The sequence below is a fragment of the Mugil cephalus genome, chromosome 6 (genome assembly GCF_022458985.1).
Source record: "Mugil cephalus isolate CIBA_MC_2020 chromosome 6, CIBA_Mcephalus_1.1, whole genome shotgun sequence".
NCBI lineage: Eukaryota > Metazoa > Chordata > Actinopteri > Mugiliformes > Mugilidae > Mugil > Mugil cephalus.
In genome coordinates, this window is record NC_061775.1 from 9,996,110 (window position 1) to 10,012,229 (window position 16,120).

General features: G+C 42.4%; 2 protein-coding genes across 10 annotated transcripts in view; one reads left to right on the plus strand and one right to left on the minus strand.

Moving 5' to 3' along the window:
• Nucleotides 1-10,140, plus strand: part of clocka (clock circadian regulator a) — a 30,983-nt gene extending 20,843 nt beyond the window's left edge. For 2 of the 8 annotated variants that reach the window (XM_047586667.1, XM_047586668.1), the window contains exons 13-23: nt 646-752; nt 856-1,003; nt 1,110-1,185; nt 1,273-1,420; nt 1,513-1,613; nt 1,729-1,845; nt 2,507-2,665; nt 2,755-2,991; nt 3,150-3,337; nt 3,533-3,818; nt 4,763-10,140. In XM_047586667.1, the coding sequence (XP_047442623.1) occupies nt 646-752; nt 856-1,003; nt 1,110-1,185; nt 1,273-1,420; nt 1,513-1,613; nt 1,729-1,845; nt 2,507-2,665; nt 2,755-2,991; nt 3,150-3,337; nt 3,533-3,818; nt 4,763-5,035 (1,840 nt within the window). In that variant the 3' untranslated portion in view covers nt 5,036-10,140. Of the gene's footprint in view, nt 1-645; nt 753-855; nt 1,004-1,109; nt 1,186-1,272; nt 1,421-1,512; nt 1,614-1,728; nt 1,846-2,506; nt 2,687-2,754; nt 2,992-3,149; nt 3,338-3,532; nt 3,819-4,762 lie in introns of all 8 variants that reach the window. The other 6 variants (XM_047586670.1, XM_047586671.1, XM_047586672.1 and 3 more) reach the window with 6 other exon arrangements.
• A 49-nt stretch (nt 10,141-10,189) lies between these two features.
• On the minus strand, nt 10,190-15,150 carry tmem165 (transmembrane protein 165). 2 transcript variants are annotated; one of them, XM_047586677.1, is made up of 6 exons: nt 14,805-15,150; nt 14,159-14,384; nt 13,880-14,055; nt 12,874-13,056; nt 12,657-12,762; nt 10,190-11,794 (listed from the first exon to the last, which is right to left on the minus strand). In XM_047586677.1, exons 1-6 carry the CDS (start codon nt 14,952-14,954, stop codon nt 11,718-11,720), a joined length of 918 nt encoding a protein of 305 aa, XP_047442633.1. In that variant the 5' UTR covers nt 14,955-15,150; the 3' UTR covers nt 10,190-11,717. The 2 variants fall into 2 exon arrangements, with proteins under 2 accessions (XP_047442633.1, XP_047442631.1); XM_047586675.1 differs by having other exon boundaries at nt 14,159-14,387; nt 14,805-15,148.
• Nucleotides 15,151-16,120: the final 970 nt, after the last annotated feature.

Sequence of the window (16,120 nt, forward strand, 5' to 3'; positions counted from 1 at the left end):
AACAACACATCTAAATTCTCAAACTCTGGTGCTAGTCAGAATGAGAAACAGGAGCTTTAGTCCATTTATGGCTAAAACTCTGGTGCAGTCGAATAATGGAGTAAACCACATGGCCTGTAGGGTAACTACCGTATGTAATTTCAATCCATCAGCTGATCGTGACCTGTCAAATAAATCTGTATCTGTGATGCATAGTCTATATTTATAGGTGGTCAAAGACTGCAGGGATTTTCTGGTGTCTTTTGTGAATGTTTAAATTAGTTGAAGTAATCTGTCAGTCTATTTAACTTATGTTTACTCCTGGTTCATTGTATTAAACTAGTGTTAATATGAACTTGTCTCAAGCTAAAAGGCAACAATGTCTCCACGTTTTTCTCTTGGGATCAACAAAGTGACATGAACTACAGTGTAGTCAAAATGTGCTTTTTGTCTGTGACCAGCACCTTGTCATGAAACTAAAGGACAATTGGTTTAAATGTGTCATTGTCGCAGAATTTCTCAGACACGCTAGTGTGGTCTAAGGGTTAGTGTGTGTGGGATCAAATCACACCTTATCAAATAATCCCAGATTTTAGGATTTTATGTTAATAATATACATACAGTGTGTAATTATTTAATCACAGGGCATTTACTGTGTTTGTGCAGAGCTCCACCCATCATAGGTTATCTTCCATTTGAGGTCCTGGGTACATCTGGATATGACTACTACCATGTAGATGACCTGGAGACCCTAGCCAAATGCCACGAACACTGTAAGTACACTTGTGTCATCAGTAGAGGTCAGCTTCTTTTTTTTTTTTTTTTTTTTTAGCTTTCAGCCACTGAATGTCTGACTTCTGTTTTGCTCCTATATAGTAATGCAATATGGCAAGGGGAAGTCTTGCTACTACAGATTTCTCACTAAAGGGCAACAGTGGATTTGGCTCCAGACCCATTACTACATCACGTATCACCAGTGGAACTCAAGACCAGAGTTTATCGTCTGCACACACACTGTTGTAAGGTACATGACTGATTTACCTTCTGACACTGGCAACACACTGACCTCTTTTCACTTTAACCATAATGTTGTATACATGTGTCTTGCATTCACTGTCTTTGGTCTACAGTTATGCTGAAGTGAGGGCGGAGCAGCGCAGAGAGCTTGGAATTGAAGAATCGCGACCCGAGATCACGGCCGACAAGGTGACACGTTTGTCCGACTTGAGTTTATTTTTCTTTAACTGATATGATGTGGTGAATGGAGTTGTGACTTGGCCCACTGCTTCCTAGCAGCAGTCCCAGGATTCAGGCTCAGAGTCCCAGCTCAACACATCCAGCCTGAAGGAGGCTTTAGAGCGCTTCGACCACAGCCGGACCCCCTCGGCCTCATCTCGCAGCTCACGCAAATCCTCACACACTGCTGTATCTGACCCAGCCTGTGAGCACCTTCAACCTCATTACCAAGATCTTACTTTATATTAAGTATATTTGTTTTTATCTGAGATATCTTCGTATCTGCTTTCCCTTCAGCACAACAGATGAAGCTTCAGGGAGATAGGGGTACACCGGGTCGGCAGTCTGTCTCTGCCGTGGAGATGACGTCACAACGGAGATCATCTATCAGCAGTCAGGTCAGCGGAGAGACAAGAGCAGAGTCTGGTGTAAAATTTCGGTGTCCTAGGTCATCAGGGATTTGACTGGGATTTCATCCTTTTTTTTGTTTGTTCTCTGTATTATTTCCATCAGCAGTCCATGAGCTCTCAAAATACAGGGCAGACCATGGCACCATCCATGGTTTCACAACAGCAGCAGCAACAACAGCAGCAGCAGCCGCAACAACAACAGGTTCAGACCAGCAACCAGGTAAGATTCTCATCTCATTTGTTTTAAAACTTATTTCATAGCTGAAGTAGGTGGACAGTCTGTTTTTCTGATAGAGGGTATGTATTGATGTCACTCCCCCCGGGGCCACGCCCCCTGAGTGGCAAAAAAATGGTGAAATGTATCAGTAAATACAGGGAGACCAGGGAAAATGTGGATTATCATATCAAATTAAGGACAACTGGACACTACAATGATCCATACCAACTAGCATGGATTTGGAAAAGTGGACTGGCCTCAGTTTCAGTTAGTTTTAGGTCATTTCAGTTTTGATAAATGTAGCTAAATAAAAGATGCTAACGCTAAGAGCTTTACTAAGAAGTAACTGTTCCCAGTTTGTGTTTCACACGCGTCCTGAGTGATCAAATCACAAGTATCCAGCTTTAAGTATGTGTTTTCACACCTGGTATTAAAACATCTAGAGCCAGCTCTGGCAATCTGATGACAGTTTTGTGCTTTGTCCACAAATAAACACCAACATTATTTGGATTAAGCTGAATATTGTAACAGCTTCTGTTATGCGAGAGGACATCAGTCTGAAGAGGACCTTATAGTGGCTGCCACTTCACTGTAAAAACAAATTCAATTCAATTCAAACAAAAGACACTTTGTGACATGTTTCCATGTGATTATTGTGTAACAGTCGATGGTGCAGTTCTCCAGTCAGTTAGAGGCCATGCAGCACCTGAAGGAGCAGCTGGAGCAGAGAACCAGGATGATTGAGGCCAACATTCAGCGGCAACAGGACGAGCTCCGACAGATACAGGAGGAGCTGCAAAGGGTTCAGGGACAGAGTCTGCAGGTGGGACTGAATATCAGCCCAGTGAGTGTGTGAACATAGAAAGCATATGACTGCTTTCCTTAATTTTTACCGTTTCATCTTCTGTTTAGATGGATGGAGTGCTGCAAAAGGTTGAGTTGAATGAGGGATGTTTGTCTCAGATGTTCTTGCAGAAAGGAGCTGGAGGACTAAACCTCAACTCTGTTCAGATGGCCCAAGGGAACACTGTGCAGCAGGGGGGGACTCTTAGCATGCAGGGCCAGGTGGTCTCTGCAGGGACGCTACAGAACAGCATACAGCAACAACATGGTGTCCAGCCCCAACCCCAACAGCAAACACTATCACAGGTCAGACAAACTAAGCAGTTCTTGTTTTTGGTTTGCCATATGTTAGAGACATCTAACACAGCCTCTCACTGACATACTTTAATTGGAGCTCCTGTTATAGATTTTTCCACTCAGTATGCTACAGCTCCTGTCACTGACTCTGGTTCTGTGCGTTTCAGTCTCAGCGGTCATCTCTCACTCTGCAGCCTCAACAAAATCCACTGCCTGCCTCTCTCTACAACACAATGATGATCCCTCAGCAAAGCCCTGCTAATGTGGTCCAGATCGCCACAAGCCTGGCACAGAATACAGGACCCAGCGCTCCTGCTGTGGCAACATTTGCTCAGGACCGTTCTGGCCAGATTAGGTTTGAATCTTTTAAATCTATTCCCTTTATTTCATCGCACAAATGAATTTGTCATTAAATACAGCTCCGATTGCACCACTGTGCTGCCTGCCATTTTAATTTGTGTATTTGTAAAATGCATTTCCAAGAGAAATATCCAGACTTTATTTCTGTGTGGTTTAAACCATCCTACTTGGCACATTTCCTCTCTTCCAGGTTTCCTACAGGTCCTCAGCTGCTCACCAAACTAGTGACAGGACAGATGACATGTGGGGCAGTCATGGTCCCCACAACCATGTTTATGGGCCAGGTGGTGATGCCCTTCGCTCCTCAGCAGCAGGGCCAGACACAGACAATCAGCATTTCCCAACAGCCTCAGCAACAGCAACAGCAGCAGCAGCAGCAGCAGCAGCAGGATCAGCAGGTACAGCCACAGTCACAGGTGACAACCATGCAGCCAGGACAGGCTGCACTGACCCAGCAGCAAACGCAGTTCCTACAGGTAAGACACTAGGACACTGATAGTTAACTGCTGTGTGTAATATTGTCTGTTTCCCAGTCATCCAGGTCATGGTTTATCCAAAAAAACTGGATTTGTTGAGTTTTTGAGAAGATGTTTCCCCGCTCATCCAAGTAGCTTCTTCAGTTCTAAGTGACTGGTGGAAGTTTGAGCTTTAGAAACTGTCTCATTTAATGATCAAACTAGTTTCTGATGGGTTATACAGAGTTTCCTATTTAAACCTCAAATTTCCAGAAGAACTGAAGAAGCTACTGGATGCGAAACTTCTTCTCTCAACAAGTCCAGTAGCTTTTTTAAATGCTTTTTGGATGTGTGTAATATTATTATACAAAGTAAGCTCATGTCTGTCTTCCTTTGTCTGGGTAGCTTGTAGTTTAAGTGACCATTTAAAACGTACTTGTAAATTTCAGTTAAATATTCATGTGTTTATTGGGCTTCACACTGTGCAGAACCTAGTTTCACTGAATGAAGTGGAGGGTGTGTCTGTGATGTCACTTGATACTGAAAACATTGAGTGGCTACATAACTACAGCTACACAACCATGTATATCTTTGAAAAATGTGTTAGAAGCAACGTGATATTACCCTTTCTTTGGTTAGTTTGTCCACTATATCAGGTTGACCTGTGATAAAATTCACAGTCTAGGACAAGTCTTCTGATTAAAATACCGTGAGGAACACTTAAGCTGTGTGTAATGGAAACACATTTTTGGCTGCTTGTTAATGCTTACAGACCTTTGGCTGTCCAGTATGTCATGTAGGTGTTAAAGATGGGTCATTATTAGACTTTAAACCCATAACAATAGGTCAACCTTTTCTTTTTTTAAACACCTTAATATGAACCCTCTCAGTGATTTCTTAGTGTTATGGATAAGATAAGAAAAAAAGTTCATTTCTATTCAGCTAATCTCCGATTTTCACTCAAGGCCCCTCGACTCCTCCATGGAAACCAGTCCACCCAGCTGATACTGCAGGCAGCTTTCCCTTTGCAGCAGCAGGGTACCTTCACTGCCACAGCTCAGCAGCAGCAACAGCAGTTACAACAGCAACATCAACAACAGCAGCAGCAGCAGCAGAAGCAGTTACAACAGCAGAAACAGCAGCTTCAACAACAACAGCAGCAGCAGCAGCAGCAGCAGCAGCTGGCCCCTCACAGAGCCGACAGTTTGTCCGATCGCTCTGCTACACAACCGCAGTAGCTGCTGGCACCGATCACAAGTGGAGTTAGCCACATTCAGGCACGGGTGTCTTTGCGATGGGAGCCTAAGGAGGAGTTCTGCTGTAAGTGCAGCACTGAGACCCTGCCCCGGAGGCCGAGAAGCGTTGGGAAGGCCAGGCTGTGGCTTCCCTTCTCTCAGAAGGATCTTTTGCTGTTTTCACTTAACTCCTGATCGCAGCAGAGGACTAAGGACTGGGCTCGCTGCAGCTCTGGCTGTAGGTTTTGGCTCCGAGTTGAAGCCTTCCCTTCAAGACAACAGGGAGCCGCAATTCCTGCGACGACCCCCCCCCCCCCCCCCCCCCCCCCCCCCACTCCTCCCCCCCCAGCCCTCTCATTGCGTCTTTAGTGTGTGTGTTCTCTAATCACCCTCACAGGATTATTTCATACAGAGTTCTCCTTTCAATCAGTGAAGATCTTCACTTCAAGGACAGAACAGCCAGAATATGGTTTGTTTTGGATGTTTTCTCCTATAAAAAAATAATTATGGGTCAGAAAATATTTTTAAGAATGTGGTGTAGATTGAACTTTTACTGTACAGAATATCACGTGTAATATATAATGTAAATATACTGAAAAAGAAAGAACTAATATTTTATATGAAGCATGAAATGAAATGCATAGTCTGTTATTTGCAGCTTTGAATATGCTTTTTTTCTAGTACTCAGAAAAAAAAAGATCTTAAAGTGCTCAGTGGCTGATATTTTCAGACTTCCTTTCTCCTAGAGGATGTGTTTTGTGCGTCTGCATAGCAGACAGTGACGATGCTGTTTGTTGTGTCACAGTTTGTTTAATCCTTGAGCTATATTTTCACAAACATTTATAAAATGGTCAAAATTATAGACAAAAGTATTTTAAGCTTTTTCAGACTTGCTTAAAACCCAAACACAGGCAACTCTACAGTCAACGTTGAGTCAGATATTGTGAATGAAATAGAGACTTAATAGATGCATTCAACAGTAAGATTCACCAACAAAACCATTTATATCATTATTTATTCATTTTTACCACTTCATGGGGCTCTTCCATTAACCAGACACCCATAATGTTTTGTTCACTCGGACATTATTCATTGGATTATAAAACATTCGACCTGTTGCAAAGTGAAATGATGTGTGCTAGCATGTGTTTAATCAAATGAATTCCTCTGTGGCATACTGATCATTCATGCAGTCTTGAGCACCTCATTATTATTATTATTATTATTTGTCCTGAAGATCACACAACAGACTTGTTGGCAGTTTATCAGCTTCTCCTGTACCATGTTCAGCAGATTCATCGTTATTTATCTGCTGACTTATGCTCAGCTGGTAACGCACTATTCCTTTGCTTTTCAGATCTTAGACTACGGTTGACTACTGGATGCAAAGGTAACTCAAAGAAAGTATTCAGAGTGAGCGCAAACAGTCAAATACTGAAAGAGAAAAGAACGAGCTGAAAGTGGTTCCCAGCTGAACGGTAGCGCTCCGTATATTTAACACTCAACTCAATTAAAAACAAAGCAGTGATGTGAGCCACTGAAGACACACATCTGATACAGGACACTGTGTACCTGCCAGCATTTAGGTTTTCCCCCCATCTTCTGTCTTAAATTCAACCCTTCAAACTTTGATCAGTACCCTGGTGATAAGAAAATGAAATGGAAGCCGCTTATATTTGCAAGCCTGGTTTTTAGGTGTAACATCGACCTGCCCTGACATTTTGTCAACGGCTCAGTCGGCCAACTTATTCATGCTGCAATCGGCTGCCTACGCACTGAATATAGCTGCGCACCCACACCTTGAATCAGGTTGACGGCTTCCAAGTAGAAAGTGACAGATGGGTTGAAATTAGTTTCAACAGCTGACGGGGCAACTTGTATAATGTCAGACAAACATACACTGATCAGGCATAACATTATGACCACCTTCCTAATGTTGTGTGGGTCTCCCTTAGTAGTGCATCCAAAACTATTGTAGCTCATCAGAGAATGGACACGGGTCTTCTGATAGTGTCCTGTGGTGTCTGGTAACAGGATGTTGTTAGTGGGGGCCTTTGGGTCCTATAGGTTGAGGGGCGGGGACTCTGATACCTGATCAGTTTGGGATCTAGTGATTTTGGAGGCCAGGTCAACACTTTCTGCTCATGTTTTCTGAGTTTTTCCTAAACATTTTTGTGTGTGTGTGCCCGCGTTGGGCCGCATCATCTCAACAAAATCAGAGGGCACTTAAAGATGGCGGGGAAAAACTAGATTATTGTCAGGTATGGACACTGTTGGACGAGGCCAAATCCACCAAAACACACTCAGGATTTCCACATTTTCTTGAATTGTTTGAACACACCTATCTTCAGTCGAGCTAAAGATGACATTGAAGAAGCAACGATGTCAATGCAGACAGAGACCCTCATCCTCTGCACATTCTGCCTTAGTGGGCATGCCTGGCAGCCTGCTCACCATCTGATAGGACTCACTGGCAGATGGAAGCGAGCTGACAGCTCAGCCTCTTCTTCTTCTTCTGTGTGAAGTGATGGCAACACATGGCCACAAAGCCAGTCTGTGACCTTTGTCTGGTAATGCCGTGCACACTTATAGCATCTCCTAAATCTAGAGTACAGTGTTCATCGTGGAAAAAAAATAAATAAATAATTTTCTGCTTGGGATATTTGATCCATGAGCTGGTACACACATAAAGCCTTTACAATAGATCAAAGTAATCAGCTATCACACGCTGTTGTTTCTACTGTCATGATATTGTAATTAATCGGTTTAACTCCAGTTGTCACCTGAAATGCATCTATTTCAAAGCAGTTTTGTTGGCTGAGGTTGTCATTTCATATCTAATCCTCTTATTTATTCGTTACCAGCTCATATGGAGTGTGTGGTTTGTCTGTCTCCAACACGTCCGTCAGTACGTTCTAACCAGCCTCTCAGTATGGTTCATTCATTCATTCAAGTTTTCATACATCTGTTAGGGACAGTATAAAAACCCTTGGGGCGGTGGAGGTTGGTGAACCTAATCTCTCAATTGAACCTTGATTTCAATATTAAACTTTTATCGGAGCAATAATTTCTAATAAAACACACATTACAACTTACAACTACATGCTGGAGTTTTGTTCTAATTCAGACTAAAGGAGGAATCACTGTATTCTACATATACACATAGGCAAATTTCAGCTTTAAAATCCTGCACAGCATGTTGCTCACGGACTATTCTGATGTTTTCCGTGATTATAGTTCTCAATAATCAAATAGAAATCTGGGTTAATATTAAAGACCCTCTTTTGTGCTTGCGAAAAATTACAGACCACCACCTCCTCCTCCTCTTCTGAACCCATTAACACTTTTCAAACAGCCACTTGTACCTGTGTTTTCCACGTAAAGCTGCCTGAGCTGGCCACATGCACTTTCCCTCTTCCTTGAGATCAGTGACGGTACTGAAACACATATCAACATTTAAATAAAACAACAGTTCTCTCTTATCAACCCCCTGTAGAGTGGAGGTTGCTCCTTAGGTGCCGCGAGCAGCCTCCTGGAGGGTGATACCAATGGTGCAATATACCTACAAGAATGTATGAAATATCATTCACATGAGTATTTTGCATGAGGAGGTGAACAGCCGTTAGGAATTTTGCACAATGTACAGTACGATAGCAAATACAGTAAATAAATAAGAGAACGTATTATTTTTCTATCGCTAGAATAAAGCTTATGGAGCTAGCATATATATTTAAATGAAATCTAACAAAATCTGCACTGCCTTTAAATGTTTGAGCTAAAAAAAAAAAGGTCTGATCTACACATGAAGGATCTAAACTAACTGTGACATACACACAATACCCCCAGAAAAGAGCTGGTTACTTGTGAGCCGATGGTTCTGCAAAGACTTGGTATCAAATCTAAAGGTTTGTTTTCCCTCTTTGATTCAGTGTTAATGTCAAATCTCCACCTGCCAGTCGAGCTGTTTCCCTTCAAGCCGGAATTAGACATTTTAAAAAGACGACGCAATGTTCAGGTTTTGTTCACAGTAGACCGCGTACGAGGACGGATCTGGTTATTAGCCGGCCATCACCAAGTCTCACACGAGGGAAAATGTTTTGTCATGTCCCGGGAGGCGAGCCCTGAACGATAGAACACAGTGCATTGTGTTAAATGTCGTGCAGTTCTGATGTACACACTAGAAACTCTGAATGTCTGTCCGTGTTCTCTCCCCCCCGCTTTCACCTCATACTTCTGTGGGTTTTCGCTTGGCTCGTGAAGTGACCCCGCCGCAGTACGCACGACAGGAAAACGTCTGATGCTGTCAAAGGGCTGATCCGTGCAGCATCGTGGATTAGGCTCACACACCAGTTAAGTGATTCAGGTTACAGAGGTGCAAGACGCTTCAGCTCAGATAAGAAAGACAAGTATAGGTGGCTCCATTTATTAATTAATGAAGCACATGTCATTGCGTTTTTAAATTGTAAGTTGTGTTTTTGGAGGTGGTTAATAAACCCATTGACATATTTGGTTAGTTAATGCTCCATTGATCAGCCAGGCTCATGTCAGCACATGGAACTATAATACCACAATTAAGGAATAAGAGTGATATGGATTACGGTGTACATATGAAATTACTTTGACTAAAAGCTACATTTGACAAAGCTGAAATGCAATGACTACAAAACCTCAAACTTTCCACTCTAAGTGTAAACACTAGAGTTAGCTTGACATATTTCTTCACCTTATGTTCTTTGTTGAGGTAGAATAACGCGTTTTTGTTTTCTTGGTTCTGAGCATCCTCTACTGCCACCTGCTGCTCATTTTTAGGTCAAACACCAGTTTCATGCTGCAGAGTTTTGCACTTCCTCGGATCAAATCAACACATTCTCCACTACAGAAAGAAAACGGAGACATGCAAATCAAATGTAGTGAAAATGTCTTAATGTCATTATATTTAAAGTAACCGTTATATTTGTAGTATAAAAACGGTTCCTGTAACGAGTGCTGCCGTGCATTTATTTCTTGAGCCAAACCAACCATGAATTTAAACATTGCGTAAATTTTTATGGCGGATGTGTTGACGGTTTCTTCCCCTAAAATTCAAAAATAAAACTGTATGAAACGTTTCTGGTCTTCTGTGTCTATTGCTGCCGCTGAACGCAAACAAACCCGCCCTTTTAGAAATCAGACAACACAAGAAATTGTTTTATTGAGCATTTTAAGATTTATAGGCAATTCAACCAACCTTTATGACAAACAGAAGTATTTCACAGCCTGCCAAACGCTGACGATGCAGCTTTAACCTGTTCACTTAAAAAAATATTTCCTTTATAGGGAGCTCTCCCACCCCTTGTTCCTACAGTACGTACACCTAAAAGGAAATTAAGCTAAATAAATATAGACAATTTTAAATAAAATGGCTGAATTAGAGTTGTTTTTATTGAGGTGTCGCTGCAGCTGCAGCACTGCTCAAAGGAGTGACGACTTCTGTGTGTTTTGTGACAGATAAATGACGTGTTAAAGGTTACGTCACTCATTCTGTACCTGACTGTCATGCTCACGTTGTGAGGCAATGACATTATGAATTGGGGCAACAATGGCTGAGGCAGTACAGCTCATGCCAGAACCTGCTTTAATCACAAGAGAAAGAGTTCACCTGTGCAGCTGCATACTGGCCTTCCTTTGGCGCCATCTGGAACCAGTGCGAGGGAATTTGCCATCTTTGAAGAGGTGCATATGAGCTATGGAGAAGGATCTGGATACTGAACGAGATATTCCGACAAAGCTACAGCGACACCTGGGAACAGAGGTACTCTAGTGGTTCAAGTCTGTCTCTTTAAAAGACAGTGAGAAACTAAGGGGAATATCTTCATGATGTATCTTCTGCCTAAAATCTCAACTTGCATCAAAAACATAAGTATAATATGTGCTGCTGGTTCTGTGTTTTCCCTCTTACGCATGCCTCCTCCAGCTTATGAGGTCTTATGCACTGTGGGAGAAGGCGTCACCCATGGAGGTCGTTGCAACACCCTCTTCCACTTGCTGTACACATTGAGGAACCTGTCGGTTCAGTCTATAAACAGTATTCTGTCAACAGACACCTGACAGCATCGGGGTTCAAGTTTAACATACAAAAAAGGAAAAAAAAAATCATCCATTAAACATTTAAAAACAAACAGAAAAAGGCAAAAGGACGTTGTGCCTAAATGTGAGGAAAGAACAGGACGTCAGGTTCGGTTTCTGAGCCATGGGACCTTGTAGAGACCAGCAATCAGTAATAATGCAGCATTCGTTGTCTCACCGCGTGAGGAGAATAAAGCTCTTAGAGAGCAAGACAATCCTGTCCTCCTCTCCAAGCTCACATCTTTTCCACACACTTGTGTAACTCCGTCGTTTAACGTCTCTTTCATCAGACCAGATTAAGTGTCGTCCTGTTCTAAAAATCCTTACGTCTGCACTTGTTAAAGATGAAACACATTTTGTAGTGAAATGTTATTCAACACTAATGTCTATGAGAGATCCCCCTGATTCACAGACTGCAGTGGAACAGAGGCTCTCTAGGAAAGATGGGCAGGACTGCAGCTGTGTTTAGCCTGTTGCTTTTCTGTTGGACACATACCAAGTTAAAACTACAGTCTCTCTACAGAACCTTGAGCAGATTTTACACGTATTTACAGAGTGAACCTGAAAGTCTTCCGTCCAATTAAAGTCCAGCGTCTGGCTTGATGAAGAGGGCAGAGAAGGCAAACGCCAGAAAAACAATCCCTCCAATGATTGTAACTATAGAAACAAAACAAGAAAATAAATACAATTTTAGATAAACAACCTTGTACGTCCTTATTAAAGATCAGCTTAATTACTAAAACATATCAGAGGAACCCAGAATTCTACCTGCGTTTCCAAACCAGGGTGTAAATAAATCAACTTGACCCTGTGGATCATCTTATGTGTTCTGATCGCAAGCGTTTCCCGCACAGGACCCATTTCAGGGCTGTTTTTAGGGGAAATTCTGTGAGCAACCCTGAAAACCTGCAGGGCAAAGTTCTGGTTGATTTGGCACACCAAATGCAGTCGAAGCTTTCACAATATTAGAGAGAAACAGATCTAGTTTGACTCCTAAAAGGTACCGACGTCAGTGTAATAATTCCTGACAGTTCAGTTCAGGACGTGGCTCAACATGCTGAACTTTATACAGTACAGTTACACACCCTTGCTTTAAAACTGCAGAAAGACGCTTTGCTTGTAGGTGTGGCTGACAGTAAAATCAATATGCAGCATCAGTACTGATATCTAGAATAATTCAAATTCAGGTTTTGTTTGGAAAAAAATAATCTCCCTCATTTGCCATGCATACATGCATGGGCTGCCATGCAATGCACGAGGGGAAAAGTTTGGAGTTTAGGTACTTCATCAAGATACGTCAACTGTGGACAGAGGGGGACTTGAACCAGTGACTGATCTAACTAACCTGAAGCAAATTCTCTTTTGTTACATCCAGGAATGATTTGAATAACATTAAGCTGGAGAAACATTAAACCCTGGGAAGATCACTGAATATTAGTTCTTTGAAGTTCCTGGAACCTTTGGTGATAAAAGCACCTGCTGTACACACGTTCACGAGTGAATATAAAGACTACCTCACCTGTCCGGACAGAAATTTTCTGTGCAATCATTCTTCCTCCTATCACAGCCAGTCCTGTGCACAAACAGTGTCCGATTGTACCACCCACTGCAACTCCAAATGGATCCTAGAAATAATAATAATAAAAAAAGACTTTTATATTGATGCGGCAAAAAAACAATAGTTTAATGAAAATAAGATGGTATATATAAGAGTAAAGAATTAATTTTAAATGAACCTCGCGGGCAGCTAGAATAATGGTGGTCAGCTGCGAGCGGTCTCCCCACTCTGCGAGGAAGGTGAGGGTGAGAGCTTGGATGAAGATAGGCGAAATGAACCCATGCCACTTTTTCTGAGGCACCGCAGTCCCTGATCCAGCCTCCACATCCGGAGCACCATTGGCGAGTTTAGACCGCTGGAGCTACACAGAGAATAGATAAAGGGGTTGTACATCAGTGGACGCAAAGCTTTATTTACACATTGAAATATGGGAATTACTCAGACATTGTTCACTTACTTTATGAGACTGTTTATAGACATGATAAAGAGCGTGCTGAGTCATCTGTTTTGTCATTTAATCTACAGTACAGATGCGTCCATAAGAGCCATGGTTAAAATGTTTAAAATTTAAATGTTTAGACTGATGTGTGAAACTGAATCTTTTCAACATTTTCTCATTGAAATAATAATAATAATCCCTTTATTGATCATTCATTCATTAATGTGTACACTCAGAGCAGTCGGCTGCCACTGCTGTAGCATTCTGAGAACAACTGAGTGTTAGGTGATATGCAACACTATCACATCATTCTGGCAAGCAGAATCAGTGTGACCAGGCCTTCCAGGTAATAAAGTAACGTGAGTCACTCAATGAGAGAAACGTACTTAAAGTCAGTAACACTACACGCTCGGAGGGTTTTTATTTGGCTGCTGATGTAAATTATGTATGTTTGATCATTCATAATGACTTCAAATGAGATCATCCTTTATTTATTCCACAGGGCTGCAGCAGCACGTAATATTAAAGACTATGCAAATGGGAGATGGAGAAGTAAATATTAAATAAGCACAAAAAATAGGAGCAGGCTTGGTTGTAAGGTCATGGAGGGGGTGGGACTAGTTTTCCATCAGGGAGGACAACTTCGCTCTCATCCTCTGATCCCCCACCATCTCCTTTTGTCTGCTACCAAGATGCTACTGCTCCAGCCACGTGTCAAGCTATTAAAATTTAAAAGACGACTTACCTCTTCGTCCTTCTTCTTGATCTCAGCCTGCACCTCCTCCAGCTCCTCCTGGCCTTCATCTGGACTCATTTTGAGCCCCTCTCTCAGCATGCGCACACCAAAGATGGCAAACAGAGCAGTGGATACATAGTATGTGTAGATTCTAGGGATGATCGTGGTGGCATAGCCAAACAGTACTGCAGGGAGAAAGAGTTGATAAGTCGTTATAACGCAACTGGTCATTCAGGAATAACTCTTGGAGCCGTTATAGTTTAGTGCAAACAGTGAACTTTTACAAACCAGAAAGGCAAGTCATGACTCCCAAAGCCAGCATAGCCCCTGCTAGCACGGTGAGACGGTTGTATCGCATGGCCATGATGGCTGCGATGAAAAATGTCTTGTCTCCCAGCTCAGAGACGATGATGACGGAGAAAGATGCCACAAAGGCATGGATGAAGCCCATGTTTCCTTTGCTGGAGCCATCTTCGGGAACAACTGGGTCTGCTGGATGGGGGCTTGGTGCTTTCTGCTAATGAAGTCAATACAGAAGTACACAGGTGCAGTTAGCCAAGTTACCCAGAGTCAAACTCGAAGACTGTAACCCTGTCCTCGTTAGCTGAAGGATGGGAGCTTGCTCTAAAAATATCACTGAAAAGGTAAACAAAGGCTGCGATAATTGTGTCAACCTGACACTTTCATGCTTACACCTATACACCTGTAATCAGAACTAACAAATAAAACTTTTCTGACGCCAATGAGAAATGAAAGAGTAACTTTGCCCCCTTGCGCTAACGCTAGTCCCGGAACACAGTGCAAGGCGAAGCAGTTAGCATATGGTGGCTAGCTCCGCGGTGCTAAGAGGTAGCTGCAGCACCGGGGTCAAAAACCGTTCCCTACCGACGAAGGAAAGACATTTACTAAGTGACAGTAAAATAAAAACTCTAACCTCTTGCGGGGACTGCTCTTGAACTGATTTGTGCTCCTCTTGAATAGCAGCAACTCCGACCGACAACAACAACACGGCGGCGAGCGGAAGCCAGACACACATCACATTTCTGTTAGCCCGTCCATGTCCTGCGCCGACCATTACAGGCATTATTGCTTCCGAAACTCAGACCGAAAACGACGTTCGTGAGAATTTATATCCCTGGAATCACTTTATATCATCGGCAACAAGACTCGCTAACTTCATATTAGCAACCTGTACAAATTGAGGGACTCCTCGGAAATACACGTCACGACCAACCTGACCAAGCCAGCTCACTCAGGGGGAAGTTGAGTCCTGCTGCCGCAATGAGGAAAAATCCAGGCATCCGAGTGGCTCGTCCAGGAATGACGTCAGACCTCACGTTGACGTAGCAGTGTAAAGCCCTGTGATTGGACAGTCTCACTGTCGGTAACTATTCCATTCATATAGTCGAAAATGAGTTCGAAGCTTTAAATACACCCTCAAGAAGAAAAGCTACAGTTCTAGTTATTGCAACAACTTGTGCTCCCTTAACGTTACCTTTTACGACTTAAAGCATTAAGGAAGCAGTAATGATAGTAATATAGTAATAGTAATACTTTGATATAAAATGTGAATGTTCTGTACACGTCAGTGACTTTTAATGTTGGCCACCATGTTCAACGCCATCTAGTGGATTCCTAAAAATAGTTTTACAAGTGTAGTATTTACAACAAAAATGATTAGATACTGTTTGGCAACCTCTAACCGTGAAATGGTTACATTTTCAAAATAATGAAAACATCTTTTTGTTTGAACAAAACCTTACAACAAACTTATTTGTGTGGTTTAAAGTAATGTTCAATTTATAAGCTAAGTTGAGACATTTCATGTGGTCATTTCAGTCACAATATTCAGTTTTTTTAAAGAAAAATTAGAAGCTTGAGCATCATAACATGATGAGTTGGCATGCTGCTTTTTTGTCTGCATTTGTCCACATAGTTAAACACCACAGGGTGTCAATGTTACATGAGATTGCTGTAATTCTATTCTTGCAGCTGAATATTTTATTGTTTCAGTGCATGTGTGTGTCCATCGCCGGCCTCCCTGGGAGCTAGTGTGTTGATATCTATTGAGTGGAGTGACCTTGTGTGGCAGGGAGGACAGTGCTCCTCCACCTCAAAGAATAGAGGGGGAGAACAAAGGACAGAGAAGATGGCGAAGGATGGACAGAAAAAGGGAGGCATGTCGCGGAGGTAGGAACTGGTGGTCTAGGACCCTGTGCTTTCTAAGTCACCTCACTCAGGATTGAAGGG

Bases quoted from the DNA above. Each gene is read 5' to 3' on its own strand.
- tmem165 (XM_047586675.1), bottom strand. From the start codon at position 14,954: ATGCCTGTAATGGTCGGCGCAGGACATGGACGGGCTAACAGAAATGTG. The intron at 12,763-12,873 runs GTTCATTTAAAA...TATTATTTCTAG, and splicing joins TTATTCTAGCTGCCCGCGAG to GATCCATTTGGAGTTGCAGT. The intron at 11,795-12,656 runs GTGAGGTAGTCT...TTGTTTCTATAG, and splicing joins GAAAATTTCTGTCCGGACAG to TTACAATCATTGGAGGGATT.